Here is a 17,881-nt window from a genome sequence, read left to right as displayed (position 1 = left end):
GGAATTGTGTGTGCATTCCTTTATCAGGTTAATAGCTGTTCCCTAACATTTATCATTTCCAAGATCAAAAGAGGGTTTTTTCCTAATCTGATAGGGTGGCCACATGGTCTACATGTTTTTGGCAGTTAAAACTGAGACAATAAACAGGGTTTTTAATGTTGCTATTTCTTTAACTGTATTTATAATGTCAGCACTAAAAATAACAAACCACATCAGTCTATTCTAAACAAGGAACCATTTAGCCTAGTTAAAGGACAATAGATAGAAGGTTGATTAGAAATTATTTATTTGGTACCCCACCTGTTATATTAAGGCCTGTGAAATAAACATTACAAAATCACAACAAAAAAAAATGAACACGTAAAATATGAAACACTGGTGAAATTAAAGGAGTTGTTGAGAAATGAACGTTCTAAAGAATATCTGGGTTCATTGAATTCAACATAGAATTTTAGAACCTTCAATTGTTGCGGAACTTAGAACGTTCAAAAACCTACACAGAAATCATCATGCACTTTCCCCGATTCACTATGTCTTTGCTCACACCCACACAGAGTAATCCACACTGTGATAATCATGTCCATACAGACATGTGAAAGGTTCACATCCACCATCTCCAATCACTCTCTTTCTCACTTCACGGCTCTTGCTCTTTGGTCTCCACCACAAGAATCCCATCGTAACACAAAAGAGCCCTCAGCTTTGCCGCCTGAAGCCCCTCTGGCAGAGGGTACTGCCGCGTGAAGCTGCGGGCGATGAAGCCGTGCTCGTCCATCCTGTTCCCATGCTGCCCCTTGATCAGCAGCCAGCCCTCAAACACCTGGATCATGATGTCCTCTGGCTTGAATTGGGTCACGTCCAGCAGCACCTGAAAGACAGGCTCCATGGGCAGCCAGTGGGGGCTGCCGCCGTTGCCACCCGATGCCTCTGCTCCGGACCTCGGCTTGATACCTTTGAAGGCGGGCCCCGGCAAGGCGAACAGTCTGTGGTCCTCTGTGAGGTTGTCTGGGTCTCTCCCTTCAAAATGAGATCCATAGCGTACAGGGCAGGTCGCCCAGTGCTTGATGGTGACTCCCTCCATGACAGCCCCTCTCTCTCTCTCTGTGTGTGGGACCCTGTGTCACTGCGGTCCGAGCAAGCTAAAATAAACAAGGAGGTCTAAAAAAAGGTCAGCCTGTGATAATGTTTCTCTTGCAGGGGAGGGGAAGTGGTGGGTGGCAAGGTGATTTTGGTCATGGGACGGGAGAGTGGGTCCTTTTTTTAGAGCTGGCAAAGATAAAGTTGCTTGGGGGGTGGGGGATCTTTTAACCTTCTAAATTAATTCTCTTCTAAATGCTGGTGGTGGTGGTGAATGGTTGGGGCTGGGGGGATGGGTCAGATATTAAGATGTAGTACAATAACATGACCGGGTGTGCTCTCACTGTAGGGTCAGCAATAGACTACTAAACCACAAAGTCAGTGGACGACAAATCAAAACAAAACAAGAGACAGTCTTCATTTTACAATCTTCCATCACAATCAGATTAGCAGAAATCTATTTCTACTTTTACTCTTCCATTTCCATATCTCTTGGTTAACATTAGTCATCATCCATGTTTCCATCTATTCAATCTCACTTGTGAAATAACTGTTCCTCCAGGACTCACTAAATAATAATAAAAATAATTTGGTACGCACATGTTGTACTTGAATTGTTAGTGGTCCCCAAGTCCCTAACAGGCAGGGTTGTAGTGGAGGCTAAACGCAAGTAAACACAGTTTATCCACCTCTGAAATTTCAGAAATAGAGTTTATCCGCACCTCTCAAAAGAGTTTATTCACCAATTGCAATTTTTAACATTCAAAAATCACACTTGTTATCCACATTCACATCATGTACACTCATCAACACTCAACCATTTACAGTTTTTCTTGATCATTTTGATGCTTTCACATTCTCAAAACAGTTAACACCCGTGTCTGAACAAAAGCACTCTGGCCAAAATGACACATTTTTCTTGCAAAAGGCTGTTACTCTCTCAAAACACTTAAAACATGCAGCAAAAGTAAATCTTGCCTTCAAACAACACATCCCGGCGTCAAATCACTGTGTGATTTCAATCAATCATCATACACACTAGACAACAAAATGTAAAATATAGTTCTCAAAATGAGCATTTTTGCTATGTCTGTTCCTTTCTCATTTTTTCTGGTATCAGAAAAACCTGTGAAAAGACAAAATGTACTAAATAAAAAATAATGTATTCATTCCTCCCAAGATGTAACTGTCATATTGACATGTAAGACCTACAGTAAACACCAAGTAAGACAAATTTTATTGAACTACAACTTGTCATTTTTCATCGAAATACACCTATAGGCTAGGCTAAACACCTTTTGTACTGTTTTCTTCACCAAATAGGCAATACTTTGTCTAAATACATTAGATCCATTGCAAATCAACAAAGAACAGACATGGCATCTCATATGCATAATGAATGATTGCTAATTGAAGAATTGTGCAAAGGAGTTTCACACAGGTGTATCAGAGATTCAGACTTATGCAAGGAATCTATACCATGGGCGTATTTAGGGTGGGACTAGTCCTAATCAAAATTTTAAGATGACAAAATTGTCCCCACCAATATTTTAGCGAACTTATTTGTACTACTGATCATTCTGACAGCCAGCACGACAATACAAGAAACGTCAGGGTTATCTGACACGCAGGCTACACGCAGGCTACACGCATGGAGAATGCCAATGCACATTCTTTGCAGTGGCAGTCAAGCGAGCAGGTGTGTCAACGACAACTGTAAGTTACCAGGGCTGTCTGCCAATACATACCCCATAAAAGGCCAAAGTAAAACATTTTGATATTGAATTTGACTGACAGAGCTTTCAATTCAGCAGCCGTGGCCTACTGGTTAGCGCTTCGGACTTGTAACCGGAGGGTTGCCGATTCGAACCCCGACCCCTCATTGCGCTGCTGTTGTTGCAGGCAGCTCACTGCGCCGGGATTAGTGTGTGCTTCACCTCACTGTGTGCTGAGTGTTTCACTAATTCACGGAATGGGATAAATGCAGAGATTAAAATATACTTATACTTACAATTAACCACATTATAATCAATAGGCCAAAATCATAATTGTGTATATGTGCCGAATTTCGTAATTCAAGTCCAGTGTAGAACTGAATAAGAAAATCATAAGGCTGTATATCTTGAACTTCCAGTATGTGAGAAACTTGACTTGCCTTAATATCTCCAACCTCAAGTATGCAGCTAATAAGGAAATATAATTGTTATTTAATTAAACAAGGTGAACTTCTCCCCACTGCGCAATGCAGAAAAGGATGCTACAAGGAAGGAAGAAACACACTCAACGCCTTACCGCCTTACCATCTATTGATGCCATTGTGGTTCATTGAGACATCTGACATTTTTTCTGTTAATTGGCTTGGATACAAAAGGACATTGTTGCCTTTGTCGGTGTCCTTATGTGAACTTGCACAGGTAACCTTGCTCATCTTTACTTGCGTACGACTTCACACCAGTGCTTCAGGGCAGCCGTGGCCTACTGGTTCGCTTCGGACTTGTGACCGGAGGGTTGCCGGTTCAAACCCCGATCAGTAGGCACGGCTGAAGTGCCCTTGAGCAAGGAGCGCCGCTGTTGTTGCAGGCAGCTCACTGCGCCGTGATTAGTGGGTACCTCACTGTGTGTTCACTGTGTGCTGAGTGTGTTTCACTAATTCACAGATTGGGATAAATGCAGAGACCAAATTTCCCTCACGGGATCAAAAGAGTATTTATACTTATACTTATACTTCAGACCAGAGCTGATGCTTCAGCAAAGGCCGTCACTGAAAAGCTGTGAATGTCGTTGAACACAGCTGTTCTCACATTAGCTGATTGCGATAAACATTAACCATTGTTGCCTAATTACCAATTATTCATCAAGTAGTATCTACTTTTTTTAGTGTTTTTCACATAGTATTTTGCAGTATTTTTAAAATACAAAAATACACACCAATAAAGTATTTTGATACAAAATACAGAGCCATTTCCTTCAACCCAATAAAATAAAAATTACAAAATACTATTTTGTATTTGAAATACATATTACATGTTTCAGAAATCTTGACATGTCTAAGTTTTGGGTTGCAATATACAGGTAGTGGGCTCTCTGTTAATTTTAATGAGTAGGCCTAAGCCTAAAGTTACAGCATTTCTATCACAATTGACCAGACTTTGACCTTTGGTCTGCTTTTAACAAAATTCTGGCTATGATTGTTCCTTGTATTGCATCATGAGCCATCACTGTGCCTATTGCATTCTACTGTTGTTAGCCTTAGTCATTATGTTATACCACATCACCCTCCATTAGAAGTGCAATGAGCTGCATTTAGCATAATAAACTGCATTTAGAATTCCAAATTCATATTTCTAGATATTTTGGTGAAAGTAACTCAAAAGTAATACAATAGTAGTATAATGCCTTACAATTCAGATACATATTATAATGTAAAAAAATATTTTGAAATGACAGTAATGAGTAATACGTAATAACGAAGTACTTGCCCAACACTGATGACAACCATCACTTTCTATGTATGTCTGTGTTTGTGTGTGTGTGTGTGTGTGTGTGTGGAGGGTCAATCAAATTCTATGATTGCCACTGATGTGAATGATCTCACAAATCACACAAACCAAATCAAGTTTTAAAAAAATCGCAAAAGTATCGAAATTGAGATTCTTCACTTAGTATTGGTATTGAAACACTAATGTTGGAATTGTGACAACAGGAGTTGGGGATGTGTCCCCACCAAAGCTGAGACCACACCTACGCCCTTGATCTATACCACCTGTGAAAAGATGTTTTCCTTTTTTTTTAGCACGGGAAAACCAATAGTTTTTGAATGACACCTGTGTTAACTGTTTTGCAAAAGGCTGTGAAAATGTGTGAACCCAATGAAAATGTGTGAACACATTCGCAAGAGATGACTTCTGCTGTGCAAAGAAAGTGTTCATGAAGACCAAGGCCCAGTTTCCTTAAGCAGGTCAAAGCAATCGAGACCAACCTCCACCATCATCAAACATGTTCTGAAATGGCTTTTTTTTAAATACAGCATGCCGCAGTCCACCTTACCTTAATTACAGAATTCATTGTTTACTCACCTCTTATTTTACCACTACACCCCTGCTCACAGATGTGCCTTTACTGATCTTATTGTTTAAGCAGGTGTGTGGATGGTAATGATGTGGAGTTGAGTTCGATTTATACAAAAACAACTAGTGCCATCTAGTGGATAATCAATGTCAAAGACATAGGAGCATGGCCAATCTAACTAGCCCGATTTCACCTCTTAAAATACTGAATAAGTAACTGAATGATTTTATCTGATTTAGATTAGGTTTAATTAATGAGTGACAGGATCTATGCCTATGGCTATTTTTTCCTAATCTTTCCGTTTTCATACCTGTTTGTTTGACAATTCTAGGCTTAGGCTAATTGGAGTAAATGCGCACAATGCCACGCAGAGGATCTATTCAGTGTGATTGGCAACGACAACGACAACATTCACATTTAGCAGTAACTGCAGTTAATTCATACCATGGCGAAGATAAGGGCTGCAGATGATTCCCTGACTGAGTGGACGTGACACTGGTGACAGAACTACCATTGCACGCGCACTAAGCGTAAAATGAAGCAGGCTACTCATCTAGCCTACTGTCTTGTAGGCCCACACACCCGCGAAAGATGACATCCTCGATATAGTTGCGCCTTGTTTGAGTAGAGGGCACAGGGTGGTGCACAAGAGACCGACCAAAGGTTTCCATCTGTCCAACAGAAAGGCGGGGAATATGAAGAGTTGTGTCTCCTCCCTGCTAGTGTTCATTCGAGTTGTAACTGTGGACTGGATTACTTCGGACTCGTCGAAACCTTGAGCCAGTTGTGTAGGCTAATTTACGCAAAAACCTTCGACCATGGAATTTCTGGTAAGGGCGGGTGACAACAATTCAGTTGCCTTCTTCCTCATCTTCCATTTCTTACAAGTATTGCCTCTTGTTACCATTCAGTTTCTCACCATTTATCCCCGTCTCTACCGATAGTTAGGTAACATTAGGCTACCATTAACCGTTTACAACTCTCATTAGGCCTATAACCTAATTAGCACACAGGAGGATAGGAGGCATATATTCAGGTTTAGCCTATCTATCAATAGCGTCATGGGGAAGATTTTTCAAGATTAAGGCTATTTGTGCTAACAGGCGTAGGCCTACAACAACAACAACAACACAGATTTGTGGTACCACGTGATAGGCGCTAAAGTGTTAAGTGGAAACAAATAAGTAAAATGTTTGATGGATATTACCTACTATTTAAATTTGTTTTCTTGTATGAAATAGGGGGCTATTTTCCATAATTTAGTCTTACCAACCAAGGTGACAAACCTGGCTAAGTTAACTCATAGTAGGCCTAAGTGGTAAACTTCCTAGAAAAGCTATGGCTTCATTCTCCTAACAAAACAATGCCATAGAGCTCTTGTTGAAGGTTTACCACTTATTCGGAGTTTGTCACTAAACCACAGACTTGGAATAGGGTAATGGTTATGGTTATGGTTATGGATTTAGCAGACGCCTTTGTCCAAAGCGACACATAAATACAAAACAACATAATAATATTTAAAATTGAACAGGGAACAGATTAAAATGTAGGTCAAATATAGTAAGGAGAATAGTTGTAGTACACAATAATATCAATTCAAGCAATAGCCTAATAAAAAGCAATGTAAAAAAGGGGAAAGGCAATAATAAAACAATAATGTCAATTCAATCAATAATATAAAAACAATGACATGCTAAGACTACATTAAGGAGAATATCAATAATAAACAATAATGTCAAATTAATTAACAGCCCAATTAAAATAAAACAACATTATATAAACCATAACACATAAGCGCTTAAACAAGTAAGTATATGTTGAATAGGAATGTCTTTAGACCCCTCTTAAACGACCCAAAACTACCACAGGAATTCCATCAACCTCGCTAAAGGCCAAACCTGGCTTATTTCAGTCTCGCTAATTTTAGTGAGAATTCCGTTCCATTAATGAGGTTAATAGTATGGGGAATCGTGCAATTTTAGGAACGGTTCATATAGATTTTTGCAACTGGTGATTTTTTACTTGAATTGTATTGAATACAAAACAACCTGTTTCCAATTTTTTTCTTCATTTTCAGTGCCAAAATTCAAGATGGTGGACAAAATATGCAGAAAAATAATATAAATGCTTAAAGTGGTCAATTTTTTTGATAAATATACACATAATAAGGTAGACAAGTGAGATACAGACTATTTACAAAATATGTATTGCATCATTTGCCAAGAAATATGGAGAAAAAATGGGAAAAATAGAAAAACATTTTAAAAATCTGCATTTTGTTTCATTATTGAAGAGTTCAACAAAACATTGTCATTGTCACTCAAGTATTTATCCTCACCACTGTCACTGTCTTTTTAATATTGGTGCACATCTCCTCAGAGCCTTCACACCTGCAAAGTTGTGTGAATGGTAAGTTGTCACTCTTGCAAGAACACCTTCTACTGCATTGGCTGGCAAGACAACAGCACTTCACAAGCTCCACAACAGCCTCTGGTGCTGGTGGAAGTTTTGACAGAACAGGAGCCCATTGCCCATCAACAATTTGCCTCCATCCCAGTGATAGTGAGTCAAGAATCTTTGGAGCAGGCACTGTATCTTGTGCCCAAACATTTGCTTGCCTGTGTGCTCTCAGAATTTCAAATTTCAACTTAATATCAAAACATTACTCATGTCTCATGGCACTTTACAGAGTGTTAAACATTCAGACAGAGCCAATGAGTAACAGGGGCGAGGAAAAACTCGCAAGAATTGGAGAAACATATCGGATGAAACCTCAAGCAGATCCACAACTCAAGGGCCTGACCCATCTGCCCGGGGTCAGTTACAGGACAGTAAGGTCTATATACAGATAATAGAACATGGTATTTAGAGCCACCTGAGGTATATGTTACAAAGTGGTTAGATGGTTACATAACCAGTATGATAATGCATGAATCCTAGTTCAAATAGTCCAGTGTAGGGGATGAATTGTCCATAGGGATTAGGAGTTGTCATCGGGCAAGTAGTGGGTCTCTAGGCTGCGCGGGCAGGAATCCGAGCATGGGGACAGCAATAGGCGATGGTAGGGCAATCATAGGGATGGGATTTCCCTAGTTCCCGAGTTCCACCGAAGGGCTTTAGCTGTTTGAAAACCATGTTTTGAGGAGCTGACACACAAATTTCTCACATCCAGCTAACACGTCTGGAGATGGATGAGGACCTACTACAAGCCTACAAAGTGTGTTAATGACATCATCATGACTTGATTGACTTGAAACAGAAACCTTTCCTTTCCCACGGGATAAACGGTAAATGGTGGGACAAACGGTTGTCTTTCAATTTCCTGATAGGATACAATAGGATACCCGATAGGTCCACTGACTCTATGCACGATGTGATTGGCTGGACCGAAGTTTGGTTTTTCCACCTCACAAGCCAACGGAGAGTTGCTAGACTACCCTGGCTAGAAATTACATTTGCTGCCGCTAGGGTACGTCAAGATTTCTAGGCTGAGATGTATCTTTTGTCGACGTTCTCCAGTGCCCATGATAATGAGACTGTCTTTGTTGATGTCTGGTACCCTGCGAAGGGTAAGCTCCAAGACATCTGTGTGACGTGTAGATATGTGGGGTTTTGCCAAAATTACTTACTGCTACTGCCACCTTTGTGTGTGTGAACTGTAACTGGCAGTTTACATAGTTCAACAGCTTTATGAGCAAGGTAGAGGACGAGGTTGGCTTTGGTTTCCTTTGATTCCAGGAAAGCTTTAAAGTCTTTGATTGGTGTAGTCTTGTATTTTGTATCCCTTATCATGTGCTTTTCCCATTGTATGGACTTGTCTCGTCCTGTCTTTCATGGAGTTTGTGATGGTATAGTTGTTAAATAATAAGTAGCCTATATGTCATTGTAGCCTCGTGCCTCACTTTCAACATTTTCAAAGAAGCATTCTGCCAGATCTTAGCAACAGTTTATGTCACTTTTCCTGACAACCATCTCCTGCACAACAGCCATACCATCTATTAAGATGCTATCCAATGTGTGTGTTAATTGCACTGAGCTACTCTCTGTAGATTGTTCAGATGATTCTGTTTCTGAAACCAGTCACAATTCATGGGTGAAGGCAGACTTAGGCTTGCATATAATCAACAAATTCATATGTTCCCACAATTTCCTGCAAGTCCTGTTAACAGAATTATTGAAGACCAAAGAGCTCATTGTGGACTTCAGGAAGTCTAAAGCTAGCACACACCCCCATTCTCATCAATGGGACTGAAGTGGAGTGTATCACCAGCTTCAGATTTCTGGGTGTCCACATCTCTGAGGACCTCTCTTGGACCCTCAACACCTCTACCCTGATCAAGAAGGCTTACCAGCGTCTCTTCTATCTGAGGAGGCTAAAGAAGGTCCACCGCCTCCTCAGATCATGGTGAACTTCTACCCCTGCACCATCAAGCGTATCCTTACCAACTGTGTCACAGTTTGGTATGGCAACTGCTCTGCCCACAACCGAAAAGCATTGCAGGAGGGTGGTGAAAACTGCCCAACGCATCACCGGTTCCTCACTCACTCACTCATGTCACCCATGGTCATATTTATTACCTAAGTCATTCAATTTTATTAGAAAATGTATATATAATGATAATACCTAACATATATCCATTTAAAATGTTTAAAAAGGCGATTATTTGCAATTTTTGGTGATATATCCGCCATCTTGGATTTTGGACCTGTGCAGTCCAGGAAAAAATTGGAAACAGGTAGTTTTGCAAACTATAGGGTCTGAAGAAGTGAAAAAACATAATTTGCAAAAATCTATATGAAATGTTCCAAACACCTTTTTTTGCTACATATCGCCCTGCACTATAACGTGAATCCCAGCTTGGTAACTATGGGAATTTATGCCACAGAACTAACCTGCTCCGTAGCAGGTTAACTTTCAAGCTTAATTAATTAATCTGTGTTGCAAAAAAAACAATCAGTCAGAAAACGAGTCAAAAAAGATGGTTCCATCAACCTGTGCTTTCGTCACCTGTAGCCTACAACTTCAAAAATAGAAGTAGGCCTAGAAATGTTTTTTCCGACAGTGTCACCAAGCATGGATTTACACATTCACTTGCTCCAAAGAATTTATGAAGATTATGCGACTTAAAATGTTTTAACTTCACGTGGGTGTGGTTCTAGGGATCTTGCTACTCTACGTCATTTACGTTCTGTGGTGGTGTAACGTGCAGCGAGACGACACATCAAATGAGTTACATTCTTGCGTGTTCACAGGTTCGCTTCCCAAACGAAGTATTAAGGCTTCATAGCTTATTACCTTGATAATGACATTTTTAGTACTCTTTAATGAAAGACATATACTGTTGATAAAGGGTCATGCACATTTGGTAGGCTGTTCATTGACAGTAATATGCTTTGCTGTGGGCTATATTATATCTGATGCAAGCCAAAGGATAATTCTGTAGCCTGTAGGCCTATAGGCAGCTAATAATTAAAACTGCTTCATGTGTCGACGATTGTTCATGAATGTCAAATCAACTTTGTGCTACACAGATTAAATACTAGGCATAAATGACAAATTGAAAGCCATATTGCATTTCAGATAATTATATTTCAAACAATTTGGGACTTATGGGAGACAATACTATTATGTTGATACTTGAATTTCCCCTGGGCATCAATAAAGTTTCTATCTATCTATCGATCTATCTATCTAATTTATTTTATGACCACCTACACCTAGATAATAATTTGGAGTGAACTCTTTTACAGTAATCTAAGAACGTAGGCTATAGTATAGATAGTTTTGAATATCCATATGCCAAAGTTGTTTTTAGTTTATACTATTTATTCATTCACTCATTCATTCATTGTTCAAGCATAGACTGTATAACTGTATCAGTAAAGCTAATCAAACTCGCAATTTATTTTAAACCATTAGCATTGTTGTTTTAAATGTAGGCCTATGCTTTCATTATTCTCGAATTTCTTATATTTCAATATTCTTCACTGTAATTTTTTTTTCTCTCTGTTAAATTTGACGACTTTCGATGAAAATCCTGTAGATGGCGCTTGCCAAATCGAACAGAAATCGTCTAGTATTATCTTAATTTTACGACATATATCCTCTTTTCGTCAATCTACTGTTTTGGTCTACTGTTCTACCTCGTGCACAAGCAGAGATGAAGCTGAACTACACTTCGCTTGAATAAACAAGGCCAAGATGCTGCTAACTTGAGTTAATGGAACGGCTTCAGCCCCAAGTGAAAGTCTACGCTAGTTCAAGTCAGGCTATTTCTGTTAAGCACCGCCTTCATTAGCGAGGTTGATGGAATACCCCCCTGGTCAAGTTGATCAGGCCAGGCTATTTCTGTGAGTTGCACTATGACAGGCTGGACAGTGGCACCAAAGGCAACCTGTTGAGAAACAATGTGACAATCTTGCATGCCACATACATTCTTTGAAAACCATGTAATGTTATCCAATCTTGTTGATCACATTTCACTTTGTCATACTCTGACTTGGTGGCACATGAAATGCCTTTGCTTTGAACAAATTGAATTGAATCAGCAAAAATCCCCAAAAACACAATGTCAGTCAAATGGATGAAGTGCGCTATACCTATTTACATTACATGACTTACAATGTTGAATAGATTTCTTTCGGGATAAGTATAAACAGTAGAAGGCTCTGAAAACACCTTTGCATGATTGAGCAAAATGTTCAAAAGAATGAGAAACTGTTGTTAAGATGTACAAAACGGACTGACTGGAGGGTGAACCAACATTTTTGATAATTTTAATTCTGATCTGAGAAGTGGCTTAGACACTATATCGACTGCCAGCTAATATCTAATTAATATCTGTAATCTAATGTAGGTATTTCACTGAGGTTAAGATTAACACATCAACTACATAAAGGTGATAGTACACATTCACTAACTTACTGTAATTTCCCAAGTATTAGCCGAGGTTTATATATTGATTTTGCTTAATTTCTTCAGCAATGAGGTTAATACCCAGGGGCAGTTAATATGGTATTAATATGCATTTTAACTTGCATAAAACGCTGTCCTGCGGTTTATACACAATGCGGCTAATACACAGGAAATTACTGTAACTCAGTCAAAGCATGAGTTGACTGGTTATGTTGAGTGTGCTAATCTCTTTTACAACGGTGATGACAAGAGCTGTATTATTGGAAAAAACAGATGTTACATTCTGGCATACTTGATGCAACTGGCATCTTAAACCAGTCTATTCTTGTAGCTCTTTGTGTATGAACACAGACTTGGCTGGAGTCAAATCTAATGCATTTGAATTCAATTACAGAAATATTGACACGATGATGGAGTGTAAACTGTTGCTTAAAGGTGCTCTAAGCGATGCCATGCATTTTTTAGGCTAAAACATTTTATGTTACAGCAAACATCACCTTACCATCCGCTAGCTGTCTGTGTCCTGAATACACTGTAAAAAAATCTCTGCAATCTCTGTGGACAGCCGAGGCTCCAAAAACAGCAGCAAAAACAACCTGGGCAAACCTAGTCCATAAAACATAACAAACAGGGATGCACGTTTAGGAGAGTTTCAATTGCACAGGAAGGAGGGGGAGGAGCGAGCTAGCTTTGTGAATGTCAACAGAAGTGACGTTACCCAGCATCACTTAGAGCACCTTTAAGTGGCATGACAAACTCACCTTTTCTTTAAAGTTGAGCCTGTCAATAGTTTAAGGGTAGATCTGGCTTTCTACGTAAGAAGTTTGAGTAGATGGCTGTAGACAAAAAAATTGTTGACTTAGAGCCCATCCCTAGAGCCCTACAAACTGTAGCTATGTCAGAGTTTTATTTATTTAATTTTAAGTATAAATATTGCATACATGTCAGGTGACACTTTTGTTTTCTCATTAAAAAGAAAAATAATGCCGTTTCATTCTACAAATTGATGAGATTTGCTCAATAAGAGAGACTATCAGGGTAGTGGAGCTTTGGACTTTCACCTCTGTGACACTTAAGATAAGGAGCCAACACAATGTTTAACTTTCTGGTGGGAGCAGTCTACATTCTCATAGATTTTCTTGTTACTAGACAATTATATTGTCTGTTTCTGTTGGCATAAAGAGAAAGTGTCAGTTGTGCAACACAATTTTAATATTGAAAGAAAAAACTATAAAAGTGTAAAAATGTGAAATAATTATGAAACAATAATGTGAAAATGTAGATTATTCTTGATATTGATTTCTTCCTCTAAAAAAACAATATGTTACTTTTTAAATCTATGCTCAGCAACAGTTCAGCTCAAAATCAGGGTCCAAAGTGCACATCTAGAATATCAGTCACAGATTCACAGATAGATGGTAGACCAGACAGACAAGGGAGAGGGAGGACTGGAATGAACAGAGGTTTAAAACCTTAATCTGTCATTTCAGTCAGATGATGTTTCTGCAGGTTATGTTGCAAAAAAAAGGCCATTGAACATACAATATTAAATCTAAGGGATTCTAATGTTTTGAATGTGTGACTTTTCCTCCCTTTGTTATGAAGGAAAAATAACTCATCCGGCACTTGAGCTTTTTAGGACCATTTAATACAAGCAATTGGATTACTAGAAGGAGAAGTGTTGTCTGTCCGTTGGTTGATCTCAATTCTGATCTTGCCCAGCTTCTCTAATGGAGCCTCCATTTGATTAATGGACTGATGGAGAGATCTAAGTCCCATTGATTTTTGCTTTTGAAGAATAGAAACCTCTCATACTGCTTCAGGAAATCCATTCCCCACAACATGCAGGCTTTGTGGCTGCCTTCGACAGCAGCCACAGCAACCAAAACAAACCTCTCGCTCCTTCTCTCTCTCTCTCCGTCTGAGAGTGCTGTTATTCTCATTCATTCATTCAGACGTGTGTAGGTGTGTAATAGTGACTAATCCAATTTGTAGTGTAATTTTGGAACAGGGCTGTCACTGATCCGCTAATCCCACTGGAGAGATCTCTTCGCTAAGCTGCCCCTGTCGCCCGATTCCGTTCGTCTCTTTGATTGCTTTTCATGAATGGATCTGAATAGCGGCGTCTCCTACTCCTCCCCCCATTGCTTTGAAAACAACCACTGTTGATTCTTGCCGCCGCTGCTTGAGATTTCGCTCTCACTTAGGTTCGACGTTTGTGTTCTTGTTTGTGCGTATGTGCGTGCGATTCTGCTGCTTCTCACCTTCCCCCTCTCCTCTTCTTGCCGTCAGTGGTTGACTCTGGCTTGGCTTGTTTGTTGCCGGGGGTTACGCTGTTGCCGGGGACGATGTCTGAACACATTCAGCTTTCACTGGCTCTGTGCAGAATTGGCTTATATACGGTAAGATAAACAACTGTTGCTCCCCATAGCTGATACAGACTTGACCAAATGAGTATGTCCACGTTTTAGTTTTTTTGTGATTGCATGTCTGTATGCTTATCACCAGGTTTTTTTTTGTGTGTGGTTCTTGTGTGTAGCACTGAGTCAGGCTATGTGTCTGTGTCAGTGACTCGAGAAGGCTTCCTCCATCCCTGGCATGTTTGCGTGGTGTGAGGTGGATCTGGATTCTTGACTCTGGATCAGGAATCTGGAAAACAAAGATCTCAAGAATCCTTGAGTAGCCTTTGGTAGTCTGGCTGCTCGTAAAAGTGTTTATTTTTGTCAATGCTGTGATTGGTAAACACCAGTTAACCCTGTTTACCTATAAGGTTAAAGTGCACTGAAATCCCATTTGGATTGAGCCTCAGTCTAATCAACAACCCTGCTCTTTGAATTCTAAGAAAATGAACAGTTAACAAGCTTTTCACCTGTTAAGTCCTCTTATTCAAATGCCCTGGGCGTAATAAGAGTAGAATATGGTTACGGCTTTGAAGGAAAAGCATCATCAGTTTTCTCTTCAGATGGAGGAGTTGTGTTACAGACAGGCAGCAGGCAGCAGGTGTGTGTGACACTTTCCTCAGGGCATGTGCAGCAGCACAGTAGTAGTATCTCCAAGAAAACAACAGCGCCTCTAATAATAGGAAGCCACACATTCAGTACTCAGTAGTATCCTCTGTAATGCCAGTTGAAACCAGTGCGAGTTCACACACGTGTACTTGAATAGTTTAGACATAACAAGTGTCATAGCATCTAACTTGTGGAAGGTACTTGCCTCTCTATCTATTTATCTATCTATGTGTCTGTCGATCTATCAATTTATCAATCTATCTATCAATATCTATGTCCGTATAGATGTATCACACCAGCTAGTGCTGAGGCCAGAGCCAGTTTACAGCTGGTGAGAACAGGCAGGCGTTGTTCTGTCCCTGTGTGCTGTGTGAATGTGACTGAGATCATATCGTGGCTGTGATGGAGAGCCTCTGTGACTGGTGAGCCTGCGAGGCTGGGGTTGGGCAGGCAGGGAGACGCACGACTGACCGACACGCTGGCAGGCCCTGGCACAGGCTACCGCAGGGGGCTGTACCAGCCCCGGCTATAACTCAGCTCTGGAGGAGGGCACCACCGGTTTGCTGGCTGTAAAGTGTCCTGTCGCACCTCAGCGCCGGGAGGCTGATAGATGACAGCAGGTGGAAGGCGTGTGGGCATCACCGAGGAAACTGGCCACCGGGAGTTTAGTACGTGCTAAGAGTCAGCTAGCAACATGGGATTCACTGTGGGGCTGAGACGGGGCTAGGCCTGCACGATACATTGTTATAAAATCACAATCTTGATTCACCCCTCCATTTTTGATTTGCTTTTCCCTTCCATTGTACCGAACTCGTACAGAACCGTGAGGTATAAACTGAACCGTGACTTCTGTGTACCGTTCCACCCCTAGTATATGGTGTCATGTCAGGAGTAAAATTGCCTACATAGGGGTAAAATCACCCATATGGAAAAGATCTCGTTTGTACTACTGGATCATTGAATGTTTATTGCTAAAACAACTAAGGTTCACAAATATAATGAAAAACTGTCAAATGTTATGTAACAATTGCTGATCTATGTGTATTGTAACTGACCACAGGTTGGGGGGGGTGTCTTGGGCAGTCTTTGATCCCTTATGTTGTATGTGCCGGAAACAAGAGGCCTGTCTGTGTATATACATTTTCCCAGCTGTAGCCAGACATATGGCCTGATGGAGTTTAGATTTTGATCTATTATTAGGTGTCACTGTGGTGAACATACGGATCTCCCTGAATATGATTCAAAATGTATTATTTTATTGATCCCTCAAGAGTGCATAACGCTAAGGAAGAATGTATTTACTTTTTTTGAGGTGCCATGATTGAGGTAGTATTGTTGTAGAAGTTCTGGTCACATTACTCAAAATGCTCATTTTCAGCCCAATGTTAGTTTGAATTGACCAACAACAAATGCATACATTGGCTTGGTGTGTATTTTCACAGCTCAAGTTCCCACTGGAAAATGTGGAAAGAAACATCCACATGTGCTCTATAGAAAATAAATAGCCCCTTTATCTAGACAAATATTGTGCTTTTCCATCCCCGATTCATATACAGGAAATTGGTGTGGCAGGAGGCTGTGTTGCTAAATGGTCACAGAAAGAGCAGTTCAAGTCAGGACAGTGAAAAAGTATTTGTTAGGATGAGGTGAATGGTGGTATAGGGGATGGATGCCTTGTTAGAGGAGCTGTCTCATTTTGTTTTTGTGGAGACAGTCAGGTCATGGGTAGCACCTCAGGAATACACATGTGTGATCTCAGCATTTCAGGACATTTTCAGAAATGTTCAGAATTACTGCTATTATTGTTGCAGCACTTTTGATTTGACTGTTTGAGCCCCAACCTCTTGCAGTGTTTGAAAGCACTAAACCTGATAATTTCCAACCATATTTATCTATAGGTATCACTAAATGATGCAATTAAAATGTCTGCCTCTGTAAGACTATGTCTAAGGAGACCAAATGCAGACTTTCTTAATAATAATAATAATAATAATAATAATAATAATAATAATAATAAGCTTTATTTGTATAGCACCGTTCATACACAGAATGCATCTCCGAGTGCTTTACATTTGGACCATTTAACACAATAATACAGAATTTTTTATTTTTTATAATACAAACAAACAAACAAAACTATAAATAAAACATCAGAGATTTAGAATTAAGTAAAAATGAGAATTTACAAAATGGTAGGGAGATAGGTACAACTTAATGAAGAGATATATTGTATATCACTGTCTATTGACTGAGAACAGACAGTAACACAGATTGATGTATTGGTAAGATTGAGCAGGACGTGACATGTTGGTTTAAAATAATGAAAGCAAACTAAGCGACACAGATGTGTCCTAGTCCACAGATGTGTCCTACTAATGATATAACAACACAACTAGGGCTGGGATAAACGATTATTTTTTAAACGATTAATCTAGCGATTATTTTTTCGATGCATCGATTAATCTAACGATTCATTTTTTCAGTCCGATTCGATTTCAATTCGATTATCGATTATCTCCACATTAATTCACTAATAGCAACTTATACATGTTTATTTACATATCTGAATGAAAAAAACATGAATTCTTTAACATTGCAATATACGCTTATTGCTTTTAAGATTACAAAATAAAAGACTATACAAGTGCAAAGTAATGCATTCTTAGTCAGAGGTAGCATTCAACAAAGTTCAGTAGTGTCTAATTGAGTGCCTGTCATTTTAAGACGTTCGTGTGGGAATCCTTGCAATTAACATTAACACAGTTAAAAGGCTGCTGATGCGTGGATGCAATTCATAAGTAGTTAGTTCAAA

At 39.7% G+C, this 17,881-nt stretch overlaps 2 protein-coding genes across 3 annotated transcripts in view; one reads left to right on the top strand and one right to left on the bottom strand.

The window, feature by feature from the left end:
* Positions 1-269: 269 nt before the first annotated feature.
* Positions 270-1,156, bottom strand: hspb3 (heat shock protein, alpha-crystallin-related, b3). The gene has a single exon (XM_042101083.1). It carries the CDS (start codon positions 1,079-1,081, stop codon positions 638-640), a length of 444 nt encoding a protein of 147 aa, XP_041957017.1. The 5' UTR covers positions 1,082-1,156; the 3' UTR covers positions 270-637.
* A 4,553-nt stretch (positions 1,157-5,709) lies between these two features.
* The window catches only part of arl15a (ADP-ribosylation factor-like 15a), a 146,641-nt gene continuing 134,469 nt past the window's right edge, over positions 5,710-17,881 (top strand). Inside the window, exons 1-2 of one of the 2 annotated variants that reach the window (XM_042101081.1) lie at positions 5,710-5,975; positions 14,354-14,463. In XM_042101081.1, coding sequence (XP_041957015.1) covers positions 14,410-14,463 — 54 coding nt within the window. In that variant the 5' untranslated portion in view covers positions 5,710-5,975; positions 14,354-14,409. The remainder of the gene's footprint in view (positions 5,976-14,353; positions 14,464-17,881) is intronic. The other variant, XM_042101082.1, reaches the window with a different exon arrangement.

Source organism: Alosa sapidissima, chromosome 8 (assembly GCF_018492685.1).
Source record: "Alosa sapidissima isolate fAloSap1 chromosome 8, fAloSap1.pri, whole genome shotgun sequence".
NCBI lineage: Eukaryota > Metazoa > Chordata > Actinopteri > Clupeiformes > Clupeidae > Alosa > Alosa sapidissima.
This window is presented reverse-complemented; position numbering and strand designations above follow the sequence as displayed.